Raw genomic sequence first — 23,948 nt, forward strand, 5'->3', positions numbered from 1 at the left:
TTCCAGAAATGCAGAAAAGAGGCTACAATTTCAAGAGAAACAGTGAATGGATTGAGAACCTAGATTCCCAATCTGCAAACTGAAATGCGTTGGAATACCCCACCCGACCATAAATATGCATTAAACATACTAATTAACTTGAGCACAGTGGTGATTCAATTCAAGGATAATCAATCAATCAAGAGGGCCCCCAGCACAAAGAAGGAAAACAATATGAATGATTGGATTATTGTTGTCCCAGAAGGTTTATAAGCCAATGCTGTGCTATTTAAAGATATGCTCTTCTCCCCTCACCAATACGATTATAGCAATATGTTTATGAAGTGGCATCACAGTAAATAAACGGCATTCAAAGACAAGAATAAAATTTTAGATTGTTATCGTCCCTCAAAGTTTCTATGCCAATGCTGTGCTATTTGATGATGCGCTCTTATTTTCCCTCATCAATTCAATTTTAGCAAGGTTTATAAAGTGGCATCATACATAATACCAAGAACCGTGACTTCTAAAAGAAAGAGGATAAGGATTTCCATGACATGTGTTTACACAAGGATATGATAATATTCACCATTTGAATCAATCAACACTTCAAGGCAAAGGAAGGTGGATATGCTTTAAGGATTCTCAAGATTGGTCAACCATAGAGATTGCAATTCCTTCTCCCTCAAGCAGCCAGACGAAAACTTTGGCAGGGCATATCAACTATGGATTAGCAAATCTTAAAGTAAATTGGAGGGCATCAACTTCAACAACAAAACAAAGTTAATCAAGAAGCCTGATTTCACAGACAAGAGAAAGTAAAGAAATGCCATTAACATATTTTTCCACGATGATATGATAAAATTCAATCATCTGCATTTATTTCCACTTCTTGATAGGAATATGAACCGTGTATATGATGAGGATTCTGAATATTGTAAAATAATGGAGATTAAGATTGCTTCTACTTCAAGCAGCCAGACAATGGTATATGCCAGAGTGCAACCACCATGCATTGCTAAATCTTTGAACCTTGCATGAATTGGAAAACATCTCAGGTACAAAAAGTTAGGAAAAAATGTCAGAGGGCACAAATGTCACACAATCCCATCGTGCACAACATGGAAAAAAAATCACTGCTCTTTTCATGTGTAGGTGCATGTTTTCTTATCAAATGACAAGAAGCGCCTGTCTAGTGTGATTCTACAGGAGCATCATTACAATGTCAACCTTCTATTACTCATTTTACCTGTTTGACAGTTCTATTATTTTTTCCTTTTAGGAGTGGTTAATTTAGTATTTACAAATAAATGTGTTTCTGGATAATTAAATAGTAGCAAGTTATATTTCACAAGAGTTTCAGGCCTCTGCTGGACAATATCACCAGCGAAAAAGGTTACAAACTTAGAAAAAATGTCAGAGGGCACAAATGTCACACAATCCCATCGTGCACGACATGGAAAAAAAATCACTGCTCTTTTCATGTGTAGGTGCATGTTTTCTTATCAAATGACAAGTGGCGCCTGTCTAGTGTGATTCTACAGGAGCATCATTACAATGTCAACCTTCTATTACTCATTTTACCTGTTTGACAGTTCTATTATTTTTTCCTTTTAGGAGTTGGTTAATTTAGTATTTACAAATAAAATGTGTTTCTGGATAATTAAATAGTAGCAAGTTATATTTCACAAGAGTTTCAGGCCTCTGCTGGACAATATCACCAGCGAAAAAGGTTACAAACTAACAAGTCCATTCCAATTTCTCAATAGACCATATACAATATTTACATCCAGTATATCAACATTGTTTAGGAAAGATTACCATTTGAAAATTTTAGTCATATCATCAAGATTTAATTTCTCCCATAAAACATTGAGAGATCGCACCTCAGACTGATCTTTTGTCTACTAGTCCAAAGAAAGATATCCATACATTTTGATTTTCTGCATATCTTCTAAAATTTAGATTCCAAAAAACTCAAATATAACAAGATGCCGTACAACAGTAGCTTAAATTGGTGTGGATGAAAAATTGGCATGCATATCAAGTGACACAAATACACCTGGTACCAACAAATTTTTCTTTCATTCTTTTCACTAGTTGATCTAACCAAAATTTTGATACTATCAGAGTGACTTTGGTATAATGGACTTCTTCCAAAGGCCTGAACGATATGGCCAAGTGTGGAATGTCTATCTATTTTTCCATCCCCATTAAAACATAAGAGCAACTGAATAAACTCTTGATGCGTTACACGCAATCAATCCACATAACACTTTTCCCATATCAACAGTCAGGTCCCCCTGGCTCCAAAATTCCACAGTGATTGCTTTAGGGACTTAGAAGGGGCTTAGGAGGTCCAAATCCCATTACCTCTCACAAAAGAATAAAGCAATAAAATAATATACAGCTCACTGAAGTATTGCTTAATCTATCTCTCCTTCCTCCACATCACCAATTGCAGGTGCAGAATGGGCTGCCTCTTCCTCTTCTTCATCATCCATTTTCATAAACAAACCCAATTTCTCCAAGGGATTCCCTCCATGCAGTGGAAAGGATGACAGCCCATCTTGAGAATGACCAGGGCTAGTCTCATCCCCAGAACTGGCAACATGATCAAGCTGTTGTGAACTTCTGAGCATCTCCAGATCCTTCAGAATTTGTGAGTTCTCATCAATTTCTACAGTTTTCTCCATCTGTCATCGGTTAACAAAGCGATAAAAAGATATAATCATTCTTCAATGTCAAGATTGCTTTCACTCTTAACAATTGAAACTTTTAGCAGGGAATGTGTAAAAACAAGTGAACACCAAGATCCCATCAGCTTTACCTGTTGTAAGGCCAAACGTGCAGCCTCACGTTCAATTTCCAGCTTCCGTTTTGCTTCAGCTGCAGCCTCTGCCTCAGCTTGCAATCTAGCCAGTTCAGCAGCTTTTGCTTCTGCCTGAAGCCTTGCTTTCTCTAGAATATGTAAAACAACAACACGATAAACATAGTACCTAACTAAAATCAGCAGCCAAAACATTAACCAGCCTTCACAGTCACTATGGTGACACGCCACAATTACTTACCTTCCCGTTGTCTTCTTTCTAGTTCCTCCCTCTCACGCCTCAGTTTCTCTGGATCTCCCCTGTCACCCTGATGGATAGGACATTTAATAAACAATCATTCTGATTCTTCAGAAGCAACCTACTCTCAAAAAGAACATTCAACCTCTGTATGGACATGGATATCCAACACATGAATGGAATAATGGCTTTCCCAAACAGTGGCTATGCTACCACTCACCCACCCAATTTTCAGGCCTGTCAACCAACCTGGTTAAGGGTTTTCTCTTGAGCTTTCAAGATTGTGTCAGCAAAACGACTCCTTAACAATGCAGCACGATATAGCTTGTCTGGGGAGACCTGCCTCTCAGATGGAGCACTCTCCCCTATCAAATGATCATATTGCAAGCATAAGGCACCAGAGTGACATGAATTTCAAAACTTGGCACCATTTTACTTCACACGTTCTAAACCATACCTTCTTGATGACATTCTGTTTCAATGGCAGAAGTTGGCTTTGAATTAACATTCTCCTCATCCAACTCACTCACGGCTCCTGCAAAATCAAATATTTTGACTCAATTAAAGCAACAAAGAATTATACGTAGGTTAAGCAATACAATTTTACATAGGAAACTTAAGATTCGAATGTCACAATGACTATTCAAATATTTTGACTGTATAAAAGCAACAAAGAATTGTATGTAGGTTGCGCAATACAATTTTACATGAGAAACTTAAGATTCGAATGTCATAATGGATATTATGCGCAAATCTGAGTACAATAAGATCCTAAAGAGAGAACGCACTTTTCGCACCATGGGTTTCCACGCTAGGGCTAGCTCTTTGATTGCATTCAGCACCTTTTCCCATTGGCTCCTGCAAAAAAATTGATAACAACCCAAAATAAAACATTTCACATAGGATGCTTGTGACATAAAAAGGCTCAAAAACTACAAAACGTCATTCCATCCTACCTTAAGAACTGCATTTGGGGATGGTGCTTTGGGTGGTTCAGAATCACTGCCTGAAGAGCTTGCAGAGTCCGAATCTGCAAATAAAAAAACAAAAAAACTCTAATTCCATACGATATCCTGAATCCAATATAAGTAACTTGTCGAAACCAACCAAAAAAATAAAACCTCAGAAACTAATAAATAATAACCAATAAAAATATGGAAACCAACCACTAGAAGAAGACCCTGAGTCACTACTAGAGCTCGATGAACTACTACATTTACTATTCCGGCCTGCTGTATCCTTTTCAATCACCACAGGAGGATAATTTGAAGCAGGGAGATCATTCTCTCCAATGTCAACATCTTCCTCTCCCGGATCCCCACCTATTCAACAAGAAGCACCAATTAAAAAAGAATGAAGTTGAGAAATAATAAGAAAATGTTAACAAAAAAACAAAAAATATAGCTGAATATTAAACGCAATACCTTTTCGGTTGTACACTGGAGAACTAGTGTCCTGCCTTACTCCATTAGCAAGCTGCAAAGGGTGCCATCGATCAGACATGAAAACAAACGGGGAAAAAATTTCAAACTTAACTTATTGAAACAGAACCCACCTCAACTTCAGCAGGCTCCACTTTTGGTAGGTTCTTTGCAGCAAAATGTTGATTTCTACTATTGAGGCAATTGGATACAAGCTTTCGTAAATCCAATAACGTGTCATTATCAAAAGCATCAATATCAATCTCAATTTCATCCTCACTCTGACTCAGATCGGAGTGTTTCCTAAGGAAATCAACTATAAGGTCAGGCATATCAATAAATGATTCAAGATCTCTGCTGAGTTTCTGTTTTTCCTCCATGGATATTGGCCGTTTGTTTGGTTCCAATTTCGGTTTATGCTCTAATGGTGCAGGGGCAGCCTTTGGCTTGTTACTTTGTTTAGGTTTTTCTGTAACTTTATCATGAGTCGGCTGCTGTTGCTGCTGCTGCTGTTGCTGCTGGTGGTTAGGTTGTTTTGGTAGCAAATTTGTCTGAGCAACCTTATTCATAAAACAAGACGGTGTGGCCACTTCTGCAAGTTTCTTTTCAAAAAATTTCCATTTGCTTTCAAATAATTCACTCAACTGAACAGCCATAATATGAACATCATTACCAGGTGGATTATATTTCCTTGCATTTGCAAATGTCAGCCTAACATCAGCACCAAAATCCCGCGGGTCTGAATAGAAATTTGCGTCTAACCTCTTCTTAACAGTTCCCAAATCCATCGGCTTCTTAATCACCTTAGGATAGTCAGGAATTTCAAGCTTAACAATATCAACAGGTGTGTTGAAAACCCAGCCATGCTTATGAAGCATAAGCCTCCTCAAGATTGTGCCACATTGTTTCATAATAATAGGATCTGCTTTTGGCTGTTGCACAGGGTGACTTTCTTTGGGTTTTTTCTCCTCTCTTCCATTAAGTTTACCTGAATGGCTGCGTTTGACCCCGATGACGGCCATAGCTTTACTTTTCTGTTTCTCCAGCTGACTTGCTGCTGGCTTGTCTTTTGGAGACACAAATTCTGAACTCCCGTAGAGCTGAACGGCCTTGGGAGTTCTTTTCTTATCTTTGCCACTAAGATTTCCCGGAGGAGGTATCTGAATGCTAAGAGTGTTTAAATTACCACCATTAACTCGGCCATTCTCAAGCCTTGAATTCTCATGCCCAGATCCAAAACTAGGCAGATCGCTGGAAGAAGACACGGCTACGGCATTTATCACCCTGGTTTCAATTCTTCTACGCATTGATCGCACCTGCTCCAACTCGACTTTAAATCTTTTCCCCAACTCCCTCCGCTCAGTTCCGGACATTACAGAAATAGCATAAACCTGCACGGGCACATTGAAACCCTCATTTCTTTCAACATTCAAGCTAATTGATTTCCTCTTGGGAGTACAGGAATCTTCAGAAGGAGTGGGTTCTAGATCAATCCTGCTAGATGCCCCATATCCTCCATAACTACCAGACTTGTCAACTTCGACCCTTGGAGCAAAACTACCAGACCTCCCAAACGCACGGTGACCCCTGAAACCCTCTGAATCCCCAGTCGTCTCCAACGTGTAGTCCGCTGGGGCAGCATAATCAGAAGCATATACACCCTTACTTGTTTTCCTCATATCGAAACTATATTTCCGTGAAATAAAATTCTGATCCTGGTGCTGTTCATACGTTACATAGAGAGCGGATGCCATACGGTCAATGTTAATCAAAGGATATCAATAGCCGCAAAGGCATACTTTACATGTCTGATTTTCACTCCTCTCCTTCAAAATTTACATATAGCACAACAGAGCACTACTTCTCTAATCTCTGAGCAATAATTTAAAATAGCAGAAAAACAAGCTCGACGAAAAACGTAGTCTAAGAATCCGGTTTTCGCCCTCTTCTTGCCCTCTACGTTCCAGGAAAAACGAACATCACACAGATCATTATTTATCTACCCACTATGGGCGATTTAAAGAAGCAGCGAAAAAAATAAAAAAGCTGGGACGCCAACAGAGCGGACGTACAATAAAACACAAAGGCAAGAGAGCTAACCTTGAGCAGTATCCTAACAAATGTTTCTTTACTGCAAACCAGACTAAATACTTCAAAAGATCGTACGCCACAACAAACTATATAGCTGCCACACTTAGGGTCGCCGCCAACCAACTGCCAGAAAACCTCGACTTAAAATACACCTTCGGCATTCATACAACGGCTGTCTGACACATGATAACAGACACGACACCAATGAAACCCTAGTTTCTTCAACGTTGGCTAAATACAGCCAAACGGAAGTTCAATCAAGACAATCGTACTCGTCCTGCTGGTATATTTCCCCCACCAAAGCCCTACTTAACTAGGGCTCCGGCTACAAAATCCTTTTGAAGGAAAAGAAAAGGCTTTGGCTACTTATCTACAATCTAACAACACAAAAGACCTTCTCCGGGATCTTTCCGCCTTGGCAAGCAATGAACTTTCACCACAAACCCTAATTTCGGGGGCCGCTAAACACGTTCAAAAACAGCCGGCCTGAAGGATTCGGGCAGATTCAGAAAAGCACACCGCCCACGCGATCGCCTTCCGAATGGAGATAAAAGAAGAAGGAAACCTGCCCAGATGCGAGGTGAAAGATCGCCCTTCTACTCCTCGGGAGCCACTTGCCCTCTCGATTCACCATACTCCGCTATCATCTTATCTCACCTCATATAAAGAATGATGATTTGAAGCACGAGTCTCCTCCTCGTTCCTCTTCCTTACGAAGAAATTCCTTCCTGGAAGCGGCCTGCAACGAATGGTTTCAAAAAATGTGTGCCCTTCCCAGGCAATGAGCAAAAGGCAGGGGCAAGCAACCTCTTCTTAAAGGCGGCAAACCCCAGCTCCGCCGCTACTCCCCTCGATCGTGGCCGTCGATTTCCCGAATCCAACGGCCCCCTTTCGTTTGCAAATAGGAGAGAAGCTTCCTTGACTACAACCCTCTCTAGCCCTTCCTTTTCCTTTATCCGACGGTTGAGATTCAATCGTTCACGACGATCTGCCACGTGGCGCCGAGGTCGGATCTTCGTTAGGGCTTTCCCGCTTGTGCCGGTAAACTATACTAAATAGTGCGCACTTTGGAAAAATCAACGGTCACGATGGTCGAGAGTTGCGCGTTGTTTAGAAAACGAACTTTTGAACTTGAAGTTGAACTGTCACGGCTCTCCACCGACGACGCATATTTCCATTAACTGCCCTAGCGTAAATGCATCTCATCTAACGGTCAAAATTCATTCCAACATGTTTGGAGTGAATACTTGCCGTTGGTGAGATGCACGTCTAATTGGCCACGTACTATAGACGGTGGCCGGCATATCCACCCGTGTTAAAAGAGAATCTCGATTGGTAAAAATTAAATAATTAATACAATATAAAAACTAAATAATTAATAAAATATTATTGATATAAAAATGTAACCACCATCGCAACTCGTTAAACTTTGGGAGTCCATTGATTACCATAGTTATTGAATTGATTTTTGTGGAGAATAAATAAATAGAGTGAGATTTAATCTTGTAGATATTTTCCAAGTTATAACGTGTTGATAGTGAAATCTGTATTTTTTTTTGGGATGTTTGCTTTTCCTTTTTCTTTCTTTACGTGTAGTTATTTTTAAGGTTTAATTTTTCTTTTAAAATTTATTTCTTTCTATTTTGGATTTAAAAGTGAATGGATTAATGTAAATCTGGAATAAATTGATATGGCATAATAAAAACAATATATGAAATTATATATATTACTTTAAAGCAAGTTTCTATTTGTTTTAGAACCTTTTCAATATATTTTATCTATGGTGTCTTTTATTTTTATTATTTTGTTTATGTTTTTTATTATTCAATTTAATAAATTTTATGATTTTATATTTAGCATTTGTGACTATATATTACATAGAATATGTCATAATATTCAACAAATTTCAAATAAAAAACTATGCTTTATCAAAACTAACCATTTTAAATTAAAAAATTAATTTATCATTCCTAATTCAATCATACAATTTTTTTCAAAATTAAGACCTAAATTAAAATTTCAAACAAAATTAATAAGTTTATCATTTTAATCACACAAATTTAATCTCTTTATTTTAATATTATCATATCCCCAAATATAATTTCTTCCTTTTCTATTATTTCCCTATATATTAGATATATATTTTTTAATGTTTTTTCAATTTTCTATATTTAAAATTATAAGATTATTTCCTTCTATTTTTTTATATTTTTAGCATGCAACATCCAATTGTATTGGATACTTCCCTCTCCTCTTATTATACTAGCATACCTATATTTTATAAATAAAATTAATGTAGAGGACATCGAGAGAGATCAAATATCAAAAAAAAAATAGCATTCATAATTATAAAACAATCAAAACATACATAAGGAGCATGTTGCATTGATCAATTGATGAGACATTGAAGCCTTATTTAGAAGATAGATAAAACCTACAACTTAGCAATAAAATCTAATAAAACATTGCTTTTAGATAATAACCAATCAAATTTAATCTATTAATCATTATGCTCTATGGTCTTTCCTTATCACTATTTTAATTGTATTATATATGTGAATATGATAATCAATCGATCTTAATTCATGATTCAATCATATCATATACAAAACTAAATATTCTATCAATTTCATTTATAGCAATAGATTTTGGAAAGTCAAATACTCTAAACTTTAGAGTAGATAAACTTGATGATGATGGCTTTAATATTTATCATTAAAGTTCAATTTAATGTTCAATTGGGTTTAAGGTTTGTAATTAATTTGTGTTAAGGTTTTATAAGTGTAAGTGTGCAATTTATGTTTAGGTTTAGAGTTAGGCTTCAATTTAGTTTAGTATTAGGGTTCAATTTTCTTTGGTGTTAGGGTAAAGGTTTAATTTGGTTTAAGATTTATGATGGATTTGTTGGAGTAAATAGTTTTGACTATTTACGTTTACTTAAGTTTTAACTTAGGTATCAACATTAAGTAGGTAGGTGGATAATTGTAGAGTTGTATTTGGACTCTAACTCTTCTAGATGGAGACACTTGTCCAAATCTTGTGTACTCTCATCGCCTACTCTTTCTTATTTATGCAAGGTTCCTTGTACATTTGTACTCACCACATTTCAATACAATCTCATGTGTTGAATCTCTCTTGGTTGTGGGGGATGTTCTACAAATTGTCTCCTAGGTTGGGTGGAGATATCTACATAGTATCAAAGCTATCCATTATGCAACTCCTTCCTAATTAGGGAACCTTCATCATTTTTATGTTTTGAGGTCCTAGATTGCCTTGATCTATTTGGTGATTAGAGGCATTCAATTCTTAAAGTGCCTCATCCTTGGATTTGCCTTGGCATGTTTGATTGTTGTTAGATGATTTCATTCACTGGTGGCTTGTCTTTGTTTGGTGATCAAATTTTCCTGCCCTCAGTTGTCAATCATGCACCTTTGTTGCAATAGATTGTGTGTTTCTAACAGGCACTAGTTCTTTCTTTCAAGAGCGATTGATGATAGTTTATAAGTGGAAGAATGCGGACTAGTTTTGTCGTGGTGATTCTTAGTGTGCATCAATCTCTTGTTTAAGCACGTGGGATTTGTGTCGGTCTCATGTCATTTCTTTGTTGAGCATGAACGATATACTTGGGATCAAACTAATTATTTGTTTGGTCAAAGGCCCTTATTTGCATCATTTTTTTTGTGAGAGGTTGTATTTCCCACCACTGGAGTATTTCACTTGATTGTGGATTTGCATAATTAAGAGAGACACTTTGTCATGAGGAAGCTTGCTTGGCTTATGAGATCTATTATGAACACTCACCGAAGGTGCTTTTACTTGTTTCTATTCATGTAACTACATCGACCTTCATTTGGTTTGGTACTCAAATGCAATGGTTAGCCTCCATGTTTTCCATGCGATTTTATGTTTGACTGATTGACTACATCAGACCCATATCGTTCATTTCATTAGTGCATCAAAAGCTTTTGGGCATCTTGTTTTTTAGCATCAATCTAAAAAACGTGATTGGGTGGAGAGACTCCTTTTCAAGGTGCATTTTTCCTTAGCCGGGCATATAAACTTTTCCTTGGAGGTCAATGCATTTATTGTGAAAGGCATGCCTTTGTGGTTGGCCTATTGATGAGGATCTTATCATCCTACGTGGTGGAGACCCTTGCAATGAGTATAGTTGAGTCATTTTTTATTTGATTGTCTGTTGTTTAAGATTTGAGTTGCACCCTCATTTGCTTGGACCAACATCTTCATCATAGTGGCAGATTCATTGTGAATTCTTGCATTCATTTTTGCTTGCAACATATTGTTTGAGCGACATTGATATATGTCCTACCTCACTCCTTTGTCGGTGCATTTATTATGTAATTTGTTACTCCATGTGATGTGATTCGATCTTGCTTATTCGTTGGGCCTACATTTAATGCTTGTGGCTTGAGGCATTTTTTAGGCTTAAGTGTTTTTGATTTGTAGTACCTTCACATTTGTCTTAGCAGGCATTCATATTTGCTAGTTATTTTCCTTGCCAATAAGGATCAACTTTAAGTTTTTGCAAGATTTGAATAATTTTTTGTGTCCAATCAGTACATTTACTATCATTGCCTATAGCATGTGTTACGATAGAGCATTAAGATTTGATCTCACTTTAATCATGGGTCAGCTTTGTCTACCTTCATATTCAATGACACCAAATCTTGAGTGTGGCGATTTCCTGGAAATGTTGTCTATAAGTGGTTATGAGTATAGGGGTGGCACGTAGAGCCACCACCAAACCCTACCACTACCCTTCTTCTTGGTGCCCTTTTTATTAGGGGGGGATTTTTTCTAACTTGTTGAGTTGATGGTCCCATGAAGAACCAAACCCTTGCCCCTTGATGCTTAAGAGGGGTGGGCCATTTTTTTCACCTTTAGGCCCTAATCACGTTTTTTCTTCAAACAACCATAACTTGGACTTTTAGAGTCTATTTTTAGCAAACAAAGTATTGTTAGAAAGGTGATTATGTGCACTATTCATTTATGCAATTTTTTTTGCAAGAACATATTGAGATGCAATTTAACATCACGTACTTAGGGAGTTTGCACAAATTGTGCCATATTATTGTACTCACATTGTATTATAAAGTATTGTGAGGGGGTTGTGTATAGCCTTTTATGTTTGCCAATCACACCTTTGTCAAAGCGAGTGTAACTCAATGACAACAGATGAATCAATGGGATTCATGCCTCATGTGTGTGTGTAGTTCGGTGCACACTCTTTGTTCAGTTGCAAGTACTATCTTGGTTACTTCGGACCTCGAATTGGTTGGTGACACAATTTCAATGAAATGTCATGTTCTCCCTAATCAACATTATGGGGGGTATATACTATTCGTGTCAATGCTTCCTTGGTTTCACTTGAAGTGAATCGACATACTCTTGCATTCATATTTTGTGGAGGCAATCATCCTCAGTTGATCTTGGATCTTTAGACTATTGCACCTGCATTTTCAACTTGAATTTGTTAAGTAGTGATGATGGGATCACTCGAGCAACCTCATTGGTTGCATAGTGATTTTAGGATCACTCATGCAAATTTATTTGTCATCTGTATTTTTTATTAACAAATGTTATTGCGATTGTTGTTATCCGATCATTGTTTGAGTAGTATCGTTTGGGGCAATCATGCAGATTGTTGTCTTCATGATCTTTGATCATCATCTTTTTTCGAGGAGGATCTTCAATTACAACACCATATCAATCTTTGATAATTGTCTACAACTTTGAGCTTTAGTGATGTTATTGATGCTTTTAGGACATCATTTTGGAGACTTCTTAAGTTTGACTTAGGTAACAAAATTTATCAGGTAGAAGGATAATTGTAGAGTTATATTTGGAATCTAACTCTTCCATATGGGGACACTTGTCCAAATCTTGTGTACTCTCATCAGCTACTCTTGCATATTCAAGCAAGGCTCCTTGTACATTTGTGCTCACCTCATCTCAATGCAATCTCATGTGTTGAATCTCTCTTAGATGTGGAGGATGTTCTACAGATTGTCTCATGGGCTGGGTGGAGATACCTAAAGGATTAGATTATATTGGTTTAAAAAGTTTAATGAGGACAAATTAATTAGAAATGAGATCACTTAAAATAAGACACTAATTAGGGTTGTCATTTAATTAAAAAAATCATTAAATAGGGTTAGTATAAGGCTCAATTCAAGGTTTGAGATTAAGCTCCAATTTGGCTGAGTGTCAAGGTTAGGGTTCAATCTAGTTTAATGTGTATTTTGGTTTATGGTTAAGGTTAGCATTCAATTTGGTTCAATGTTAAATTTGGTTTTCAAGCTAATTATTTCAGGATTCTTCATGACCTAAAGATTTGGGTTTAATTTGATTTAGGGTCTAGGCTCAATTTGGTATAGGTTAAGTTTGAATTTGATTTCAAATAGAATTTAGCTTAGGGTTCCATTTGGTTTAGTGATAGGGTTCAATTTGGTTTAGTGGTAGGGTTAGAGTTCAATTTGGTCTAGTGTTAAGGTTCAAAGTGGTTTTGTGTTAAGGGTTCAATTTGATTTGATTAGGATTAGGATTAGAGTTGGGGTTAAATTTGATTTATTGTTTAGTTAGATTTAGGGTTAGGGTTCAATTTGGTTTAGTATTAGGTTTATGGTAGGATTTGGTTAATGGTTAGGGTTAAAGTTTTTGTAGGTTTGATATTTTATTAAGATTGTGGTTAGAGGTCAATTGAGGGTTAGGGTTACAATTAATTTGTTTTAGAGTTAGGGTTTGATTTGGTTTAATGTTAGAGGTGAGTATCAATTTAGTTTAGGGTTTGGGTTCAACTTGATTTAGAGTAATATTTCAAGGGACGATCTCTTGGTCTATTTTTCTTTCTTTTTATAGATTATGGTGTGATACAAAACATTAATTTCAAAAAATTATCACCTAACTAAATTTGAAAGAATTTAATAATAATTATGTGATAATTAACGAATCAATATTTGTAGATCTTTTTTTTTTTATGATATACTATGTTATGTATATGCAAAGATCAAGAAAGTTTACCATCCTTCATCACATACCAAGCCTTAGTATTGAATTATTTTTATTGTTCATGGAAAGATATAGAAATGTTTGCCTACTTTCTTTGCTAATCATATTGGTTCACTCTAGGGAACTCATGAAAGATTATATATGATAAGAAGAAAGACTGTATTCATATTTATAGATAAGGAAAAATAAGTCTAATATAATCTTAATTTATTTATAGTGATTAAATTATAGAAACATCATGGAATTGAGAATTGAATGTAAAGGCAAGTAATAGTTATATGAAAAATAACAATTTTGTTACTAGATTGATATTTATAAATCTGAAAAAATAAATAAATAAATACTTTTGACATAATCTTAGTTTATTAAGTACTTTGTTAGAAATTAGGATCTTAGGATACTAATCATTATAAACAAAATATAAAATAAATGAAATGAGAATCATACATGCATAAATGTACACATTACACAAGATATACATGGGGAAAACCCTTTCGGGTAAAAAACCCCATAAAGCATCATTTAATTAAAACGCTTACAAATATAGTCTATCATAAAATAGACATGAACCTGGGGACACTCCTCCAATACTTCCACATGGCCAATAATACCTCATATGCATAGTGATACAACTCACCATAAAGCTCCAAATTCACACATCTCTCAAATGAGAGAGAACCTCCTTAAATATAGGAGAAAGAGTGACTTCACTAGTCACACCTTTTCAATAACCCCCACTCATAAATAATTAATAATCTAATAGTTATTAGATTATAATTATTTCAAATGGGATATGCTTATAAAGAATATAATATATAAGGTTTTATAACCTTATATTAGAACATTATATATAAATGTTACAAGGATGTGATCCCTAATAACATTATGTTCTAACATACTTAAATTTAGAAATATCACAGAATTAAAAGTATAAAAATATCTTTATTCTTATTAATTATTTATAATTTATTCATAGAGTTCAATTTAGTTTATGGTTAAAGGTTTATTTTATTTTAGTGTTGTAGAGGTCAATTTGGTTTAAGTTTAAGGTTTAATTTGGTTTATATTATCTTAATATATTTTAAGTAGTCAAATTATAAAAATATTATGTAATTGAAAATTGAATGTAAAGACAATATATAGATATTTGAAGAAAATAATAATTTTGTTTTGATTAAGGGTAAAGCGGGTATTGAGGGGACACGAAACCCCACACAATAGGTTTTGAAGGGAATCGAAACCCTCGGATTTTCCACGGATTCGGAACCACCAAAGGAATGCTTCCAATAGATAAAACATAGACAAGAAGCAGCCCAACCACAATCTAACAATACAAAATAAACATTATAGTCCTGGTGGCAAGAGAAGAAGGTCTAAGCCACCTAAGAAGATTTAATCAAACATGAACATAGGGAAGAAGGCTCCCTTAGCCAAAATTGTGGGTTTTGTCCAAGCTCCCACAACCTTATCCTTGAGAGTAATCCCTGCTATAGGTAACATGCTTTTCAATATCTCCACCTCCAAAGGATGAAAAGGAAAGAATATAGTAGAGACACCATCAACAACTTCCTTGCAACCAAACAACATGGCATCCACAGGCCCCCAACAACACTTCCAGGCCTTTCTAGTAGCATCCAACTCCACCTCAATAGGAAAGAGGTCACCTTTAGCCACATCCATCTCCCCCTCCATAGAAGATAGGACTACCTCAATAAGAAAGACCAGAGTAACCCTAAGATGCACACAATAAAGTCATGGAACTAAGAAAGAGAAGGACAAAAAAACCCTCCTCACAAAGATACCCAAAAGACAAAAGATAAACACATAGAAGACCAGACCCCAACAATAGGAAAAACAAGGGTTTTGAAAAGGCTCCCTTAACATTCATCTAAAATAGAGGAACAAGGGTTTTCATAAGGATCCCGTAACCTAGAAAGTTCACACCATGGGGTTTTGATAGGCTCCCCAAACCAAAAGCATTGGGTTTTATCATGGCTTCCAAAATCATCACAAAGAAAAGCCATAACAACCACCAAGAAAAAGAAAGAACAAGGGGAAACCACAAAAGCACAATATTAGCTTGGGATGAGATCTCCACCTCCAGAGGAGCTACCAAAGCATGACCAAAGGATAATCCACCCAGCACAACTCCCTGCATCCACTCAAGGGTTTAGAAGCAAAACACATCTCTAGCTCTATAGGAGATGGAGTCACCTCAAAAGAAAGAGCAATAGAAAACCCATGAGAGGGAAGAAAGAGAAAAGACCAAGGATAGTCACTGAACTAATGATTGTCAATAGCCGTAGAAGAGGGGAACTAGAGCCTCCTAAGATCACCAACAATCAGCTCACCCAGAACAAACAAAGGCCCAGGCAAGATGCAACAACAACGACATGAGAGAAAAACAAAACCCCAAAACAGGGGCTTGCAACAGCCATACCATACCACATACCCGAGCTCAAAGCAACATCTGCAGAAAAACCTCCCCTCCAACCATCTGCAGCTGGGTCAGAATAATCTCCAGCAACCCCACCTGCCAAAAACCTAGCCTCGTAGCTCCTTCTTCTCCCTCCAAACCCCAAACCGACATCAGGGGATAGCAAACAACACAGCCTTGAATCCAACGAACCCTCTGACCAAATGCACCAAGTTGGCAAACGCTAGCAGAGAGGAACAAACGCATCCTCATCATCGTCGCCACCTTCATCCTCCCCGCCTTCAACCTACCCTACAACCAGTCCTCCTGCCTTCACACCTGCACTCCTCATTTCAAAATCCCTCACAATATGATGATGGAGAAGTGATATATTAGATATGAAAATAACAATTTTGTTACTATATTAATATTTATAAATATGAATTGATGCATTGACATAATTTTAATATATTTAAGTAATTAAATTTTAGAAACATCATAGAATTGAAAATATAAAAACATCTTTATTCTCATTCTTTTATATAACTTAGAAAGAAAGATTACATAGATTTTTTCAAAATAATAATTTTATCACTATCTTCATATTTATAAATACAAAAAGATAATTCTTGTATAATCTCAAATTATTTGAAATAATTAAATTATAGAAACGTCATGGAATTGAGAATTGAATGTAAAGGAAACAAATATATATATTTTGATAACAATTTTGATATTCTATTGATATTAATAAATATGAAAAAATACCAATTTTATTAAATTTTAGAAATATCGGTACGAGGATAATAGATTTCCAATTAAAATAATTTCAATTTTTTTTTTGAAAGAATCAATGATGATATTTTAACATAAATTTACCAAAAAAAATTATATTTTTTATGTTTTACTTTGTGCAAAAAGTTGCATTCCTTATTGTCTAGATGTTGATATGTTGATTGAAGATAAAAGTAATCATTATCGATAACATTTATAAAATCAACATAGATTACTACCAATTACATCTACAAAATCAGATTTTTCATCAAGTTTCTCAATTTTCCATAATCATGCATATAACAAGACCTAATTAAAAGTTAAAATTTCGACTACTTGAAATTAATCTTTTATATACAACTATACATAAACAAAGACTTAATTTTTCCTACTTGAAATGAATTGATTTTTGTAGAGAATAAATAAATTCAGTGAGATTTAATCTTTTAGATATTTTCCAAGTTATAACGTGTTGATAGTGAAATTTGTATTTTTGGAGAGATGTTTGCTTTTCCTTTTACTTCCTTTACATGTATTTATTTTTAAGGTTTGATTTTTCTTTTTAAATTTATTTCTTTCTATTTTGGATTTAAAAGTGAGTGGATTAATGTAAATATGGAATAAATTGATATGACATAATAAAAATAATATGTGAGATTGGACATATTACTTTAAAGCAAGTTTCTATTTGTTAGTTCCTTACAACCCCTTCTCTATATTCTATCTATATTGTTTCTTATCTTTATTTGTTTATATTTTTTATTCAATTAATATATATATGATTTTCTAGTACAATATTTAGTATTTGTGACTATATATTAGATATATGTCAAAATATTCAATAAATTTCAAATAAAAAAAATTAATTTATCAGAATAAAATATTGCAAATAAGAAATAATTGATATATCATTTCAAATTCAATCACACAATTTTGTAAAAAATTACAACCAAAGTTAAAATCAAGCAAAAATAATAAGTTTATAATTTTAATCACACAAATTTAATCTCTTGATTTCAATATTATCAGATCCTCTAATTTATTTTCGTCCCTTTTTATTATTTACCTACATATTAGATATCTATATATTTTTATGATTCTTAGCTTTTTCTAAATTGAAAATAATAAGATTATTTCCTTCTACTTTTTTAAAAATTTAATGTGCACAACATCCAATTGTATTAGATACTTCCTTCTCCTCTTAATTAGTCAATAGGCTTTTATTGTGGACTTGTTAGTCCATGGTTTGTTGATAACCCTTTCTCACGCCTTAAAACAACCTTAGATCATTGTTAAACCATTTTCAAGTACAAGTTCCAATGTCGAAAAAATTGTGAAACAACTTTTTGCGATCAAAATCCTCTTTTCAATGTGGCAGATAAGATTGTTATCATTATATTTAAATGCATTTATGTCATCTAAATATTTGGAAAGACTACTAATTGTGTGCTCTACTAGCATATCTCGTATGAAATTCTCCTTGAAAACTTGGCTTCTTCATGGACCATTCATTATCAAACATTACCAATATACAAGTCACTCAATGTCCAATTTTTATTTGGATTCCATGCATGGCTATGTTGATAACATTGAAGTCTTTTACAGGTTTGTAGGAGGATGATCTCTGGCAAGTGAACAAACGTGGCGCCTTCTTCAAAATGGGTATAAGAGGTAGAAAATCCAAGAACCGAGTCTTAGGATGTTAGAAATGATTTAAGACCAAGACAATGTTTGAGCATTGGGGAGGATGGAACCTAGTATTTTTTAGCTTCATATATTTTCTCATCATTTTTCTTCATTCTATAAAAAAATTTATCATATTGTACGCTAAGAACTCGTCTATAAATGTTTTTCTCTTAAAAATTATCTTAAATTTAAGGTAGATAAACCTTCATTTTTATATCTTGATCTCATTCTATGTATCAATTTTGCAATGTTCTCTCTATTTCTTTAACAAATCTCATTATAATTATACCAACTAACAATTCACCGCTACGAGTAATTGTTGGCCAATTGGTGGAATTGATTATGTGTTGCATTGATGTTTTGTCATTGATGCCAACACTAGTTGTTTGGATGCTTTACCGACACCTTTCTGGTCCCGGTAGGTTGAATGGTTTTTGGTTAACTTGGATCCGCCATGATCTGGTAGGCTCTGGTATAGTCTGATGATGGAATTGGCTTGTTCATGATACTTATACTCATATTTGATTAGTTGGTTTTGGTCTAGAGATCGAATGTTATCCTGCTTGCTTAGAAGATTGGTTTCTAGTTTCGACGAGGGTTTCACCGCTAGAGCTTTTGATGGAGATCTTTAATGAATTGCATAAGTGGTGTTGGCGCAGCTTCTGATGGAGTTTCAGGATGCTTTTGGTGATCATGTTCAAGACTTGGCAGTTGGAGATCATTGCTGAAGCATATGGACCTATACTTGGTCCCGGTTGATCTAGGTTATGGACCGACTTTAATGTAATGTGTGGATAGGACCTATGGATGTATTTTCGGGATGTCTCATGTGTTAATATTATTTGTTTGGTCTAAGGCCGACATGGTTTGTAATTATGTAATCGATTTATTATCTGGTGGTCGACCTGATTGTTTATGGTCGAGGGTTTGTATATATAGATGTAAGATCTTATTGTAGATCATCATGGTTATTGTAAGAGGTCATGGTCAAGGAATGTAATGTGCGAATAATGTAATATCATTCAAGAATAGGAGTTGGTCGATCATTGGAGATCGAATTGGGTTTATGTAAGAGGATTTTGTCCTCTGGTATTGAGCTTAACCAGAATTGTACTCAAGATGTTATCTTTTGTTGTTCAACACTTCTCCGGATTGTAGTCTGGATTTGTATGTAGTCAGTGAGGCTCCTTTTGTGATGAGCAGTGCACTCTAGGTTGTTGGCCTTCCTGCAAGTGCAGGCCCCTTCATTGTAATTCACATACTTACTGCAAAAGTATTATCTGACTATGAGTAGGCTTCACACCATGGTTTTTCCCTTTACCGGGTTTTCCACGTACAACTCTTGGTGTTATGTGGATGGATTTTATTATGTTTAATTGGTTTATCTGCTATTCCGGTATTAATGTTTTGGGTTTCAGTATTAAAGTTTAAATTGCTAATGGTTCTTGTAATTTGTGACAACTGATTCCCCCCCCCCCTCTCAGTTGTCTTCTGATTATCTGAACTGTCCAACAATAATAATGACAAATTAACCCCTAAGAAAAGAATGCCTATGGATCTCAATTCAACTATCACTTCACAGTGCATGTTGTGATGTTGGCATGAGCGAAGGAGGATTCAACGACTATCTCAACGGTCACTTTGGGTGGCATCTTGTTCAAGGTTATTGAGAAAGTGATTATGCAGGCAACTAGTCTCTCTATGGAATGAAGGAAGTGGAAGAGGATGGCCATGTTGCTAAAAGTGAAAGATTGAATCACTTTTTTCATGGGAAGTAAGCCCCTATGAATCTACAAGGTGGTTATGAGAGAGAAGAACTCTAAGATCAGTGGAAAACAATATGTTTAATGATCATGAAATGTTTCACTCTCGAAGGTCGCCATAAAGTGTATTATTTTTATCATATCCACTCTTGAACCACTTTAGGAACCATGATACCATTTCCTTCCTTTTTACCTATTCCAATCCTCAGAGTATTCAGTTAAAGAAGTCCTTGACCCGATAAAACAAGACAAAAGGTCGGTGCCTCTACACCAAGGTTTGATTTGTAGGCTTTATTTTTTCCATCTTGCCCTTTGTTCACCGAGAAACATTGTTGTCATGGAACCCCTGCCATGAGTGCCTCCCCCTTGCTAATTGGTGCTCCCAACGCCTGGACTAAGCATTGCATTCCTCATTCGGAGGTTGCTTTTATGGCCTCCCCTAGAACCCCTTCCACTTTTGTGGTTTTAACAGAAATTGAAATGCCCAAAGCCCAAAAGGCCTCAACTAGTAAAAAGAAAGGGTAGATTTCAAACCATAAAAGGATCACAATTGTTGATGACTAGAGCAAGCAAGAAGATGAGGAAAGGGAAAGTAGTCGAAATGAAGGCAAGCAACGATCACACAAGATTTCCTCCCATGAGTCTAGGAACGGTAAAAGCTTAAAATTGGTGGATTATGGCTTTGAAGAGGAGGAAGGGAAGCAAGGCAGAGAGTATGAGGAAAAATGGGATGGTGGGAATACTAATGGTGGTGGAGAACAATTGGATGAGAATTGTGAGAATTTAGATGGGAACCTTGAAAATCTAGATGATAACCCTGAAAAGTCAATCAACAACAGTTGGGCAGAGCAGGGGGCCAACGAGAGATGAAAAGTTGGAAGAGGTGGCAATGGAAGAAGATGTGAAGAGGAGCATTGTGGATGTGAGTTGTAGGGGATGATAGAAGGTTAAGAAAGAGTTGAGGGATATGGGGGAGGTGCTTCGTAGACTTAAGGATAAACTCATTGACCTGGAATCAAAGATGAGCAACATTTGCAAATTTGGCCTCAAAGTCATGCACAACTTTGTTACTTCTCTTTGTTTGATATAGGAAAAAATTCTTGGCGATACAACAAGGTGAAGAAGGCATTCACAAGGAATTGTTCAATTTCCTAATTGAGGACTAGAACAATGCCCTACTACAACCTGGCTAAGTAGTTAAAAAATCTAGTAATATCTAGTTGCTTAGGTGTCTTTCTTTTTACTATTTTTTTGGTTTCTAGGAGTTGGACTCCTTTGTTAAACTTATATGTTACTATGGTATACCTAGCCTATAATCTGAGACGACCATTTATCCCTCCACCTCTTAATTCTATCCCTCCATTTCTAGCATACTCTCTATTAAAGAGGATCCTTTCATCATTATCAATCCCCAATGCTAATGTTAATGTCCTAATAAGTGATTAATCACTCAAGCAACTACACGACAATGATCCATTCTTTATTGAGCTCTTGTGCACTATACAAAATTTGAGAGCAACCAACATATCAAAGCAAGATCAATGGAAATAGGAAACAATGGAGATCAAACCCTAATGAGCATGTGATGGTATAATCTTTCATATTTATTATTTTGCATCTTTTTAGGTTCTTCATTGGTGTATGGTGGATTTCAATATAGAGTAGGGTTTTATGTGGTTGAATCTTTGTGGTTTTTCAATAATTTAGTCTTCATCGCACACATTTTGGCACATCTGGTGGGACCTAATCCCTAATTTTATAATAGTTTAGCATTGTTTAGTGTTTCCAGATTTGTAGATTTGAAATTTGTGATGATTTTCACTCTTATTGAGTCTATCGTTCATCATGTCGTGTATTCATTTTTTTGTCGCATTTTTGTTGATGCAAGATTTTGGGGTTCCCACCTTGGTGCATCTGTGGTTGTTCTTATTGTGTTTCTAGATATTCTTATTGTGGTTTTGTTTAATCCTATTGTGTCTTTGGTTGATGAGCCTTTCTACATTATCTAATTCAGTCGTGTCTTCAATTGATCTTATTGTGTTTTTGGGCACTAATATTGCATATGTGGCTAATCTTATTACGTTTTTGGTTCTGACAATTTTTTTGTTTTACAAGATCTTATTAGATTTTTGTTACTTTTTGTCGTGTTTGTGGCTTGTCATGCCGCATCTAAGGTTTAGATATTATTGCATTTTTGCTAATTCTTAACGCGTTTTTGGTCTATTTTTGTCGCATTTTTGTCCTACAAGTTGATTGAAGATTGAAAATTCAAAATCATTTGTAGAAGGCCCCTTTTGATTTCATTTTGTGATCTAATCCTTTGTGGTTGCAAGTTGGGGTAATTTTTTAAACTACTAATATATTTGTGCTTGTAGGGATAATTTAGGAGTGTGCTTGTTTTATTAGATTAGAAAACACTTCCATTGGTGCATTAAAAAGTTTAATTTGTTTGAAGTGTTTGAGGCATTTGCCCAATCTGTTGTAGAACCCTAGGTGTTTAATGAAAGTATTCTCTCCCCTCACCTTCGCAGGTTTTGGGTGTAAGAGAAATCATTAAGCATCTCTTTTTTGGTAGAGGGTATGTCTCCCAATATGTCAAAGGGAACAACACAACCAGTACTTTCCTCTGATCCGCTATATAAATAATGTGGTTGTGACGAAAGCCATCATCCACCTGGTGTCGATGTTTTATACTGACATATGTTCCTCCAGTATCCCTGTGATGTGTGGAATCCCTTTGTTTCAAAGGTTTGGGAAGCCTCTTCATTGAGTGAATTGTTGCATGTATAGACATCAATATACCCTGGATTGTGACTAAAAACCTTAAGTAGTGGCCCACTAGATTTTTTTCTAAACATTGTGATAGCTTTAGTGCAAGGGGATAGCTAGTTTTCCCCCCAAGATACTCACCATAAGGCTCCCTTAAGATGAGACATAAATCCTTGGCTTAGCATAAGCTACTTGTAGCTTTCCGGGTAGAGGGTGATTGGGTCATCCTTCCAGTCCTATAGGCCCCTACCTATCCTCTCATGTAAAGACAAAATAGTGTATACACCCATTAAGGTGTCCCTACATTCGATTCGACCAATCTGTTAGTGGATTTTTCTTGCTACCTCCAACCCTAAGGAAACCTTAATACTCTAGGTCTAGGAACTAAACCCATAGCATCTAATTTGAGCTATCATTAGGTTGAAGACAAGAAATAACAACATAACAAGGCATAATTAAACCTTCTTCACTTTGATCTCTACCTGACTCAGGAGGGTGTTCCTACTTTGGACCTGCATGCATGATAACTTCTAAAATTTGCAGTCATGCAGGTATACATATAGTAGATATTTCTCAGTTGCAAAGGGGATCTTTCATATATCTTTAATGCATCCCTAATTCCATGATCTTTAAAATCTGGCTGAGAAAATTGCTTATGCAGTGCACAAGAGGTACAAGGGAATACCCAGCACGCATTCAAAAATCAGCCCTTTGTGGTTCCAAAAGAAAGAAAGAAAGAAAGAAAGAAAGGGAGAAGAATTTTCTTAAAAGAATGCCCCTGAAACATTTCTTAGGCAAAATACACAGTCCAATGCACATCTAAGGCAACAAATTCACTCTCACAAAATCAAAGAACAAACCCACATTGCAAAATAACTCAAATTAGGGAATCTTCATAATGTTAATGCCTAGCATTAACATAATTCCACCGGTTAATTGCATTCAACTATTCTTT

The 23,948-nt window shown here is 35.6% G+C and overlaps 1 protein-coding gene across 2 annotated transcripts; it reads right to left on the bottom strand.

Annotated features, from left to right (window-relative positions):
* Positions 1-1,819: 1,819 nt before the first annotated feature.
* LOC131070444 (transcription factor GTE9) lies at positions 1,820-7,357 on the bottom strand. 2 transcript variants are annotated; one of them, XM_058005985.2, is made up of 11 exons: positions 6,569-7,357; positions 4,603-6,424; positions 4,472-4,523; positions 4,214-4,369; positions 4,004-4,077; positions 3,836-3,905; positions 3,505-3,582; positions 3,297-3,412; positions 3,051-3,117; positions 2,810-2,940; positions 1,820-2,675 (listed from the first exon to the last, which is right to left on the bottom strand). In XM_058005985.2, exons 2-11 carry the CDS (start codon positions 6,220-6,222, stop codon positions 2,406-2,408), a joined length of 2,634 nt encoding a protein of 877 aa, XP_057861968.2. In that variant the 5' UTR covers positions 6,223-6,424; positions 6,569-7,357; the 3' UTR covers positions 1,820-2,405. The 2 variants fall into 2 exon arrangements, with proteins under 2 accessions (XP_057861968.2, XP_057861969.2); XM_058005986.2 differs by having other exon boundaries at positions 3,845-3,905; positions 4,603-7,357.
* Positions 7,358-23,948: the final 16,591 nt, after the last annotated feature.

The sequence above is a fragment of the Cryptomeria japonica genome, chromosome 3 (assembly GCF_030272615.1).
Source record: "Cryptomeria japonica chromosome 3, Sugi_1.0, whole genome shotgun sequence".
NCBI classification, from domain to species: Eukaryota; Viridiplantae; Streptophyta; class Pinopsida; order Cupressales; family Cupressaceae; genus Cryptomeria; species Cryptomeria japonica.

What these genes read in the sequence shown, in the direction of transcription:
- LOC131070444 (XM_058005985.2), bottom strand. Translation starts at nt 6,222, where the DNA reads ATGGCATCCGCTCTCTATGTAACGTATGAACAGCACCAGGATCAGAAT. An exon ending in CTCAGGGTCTTCTTCTAGTG is followed by an intron (nt 4,078 to 4,213) that starts GTTGGTTTCCAT and finishes TTTTATTTGCAG; the next exon opens with ATTCGGACTCTGCAAGCTCT. An exon ending in AGAAAGAAGACAACGGGAAG is followed by an intron (nt 2,941 to 3,050) that starts GTAAGTAATTGT and finishes TACATATTCTAG; the next exon opens with AGAAAGCAAGGCTTCAGGCA.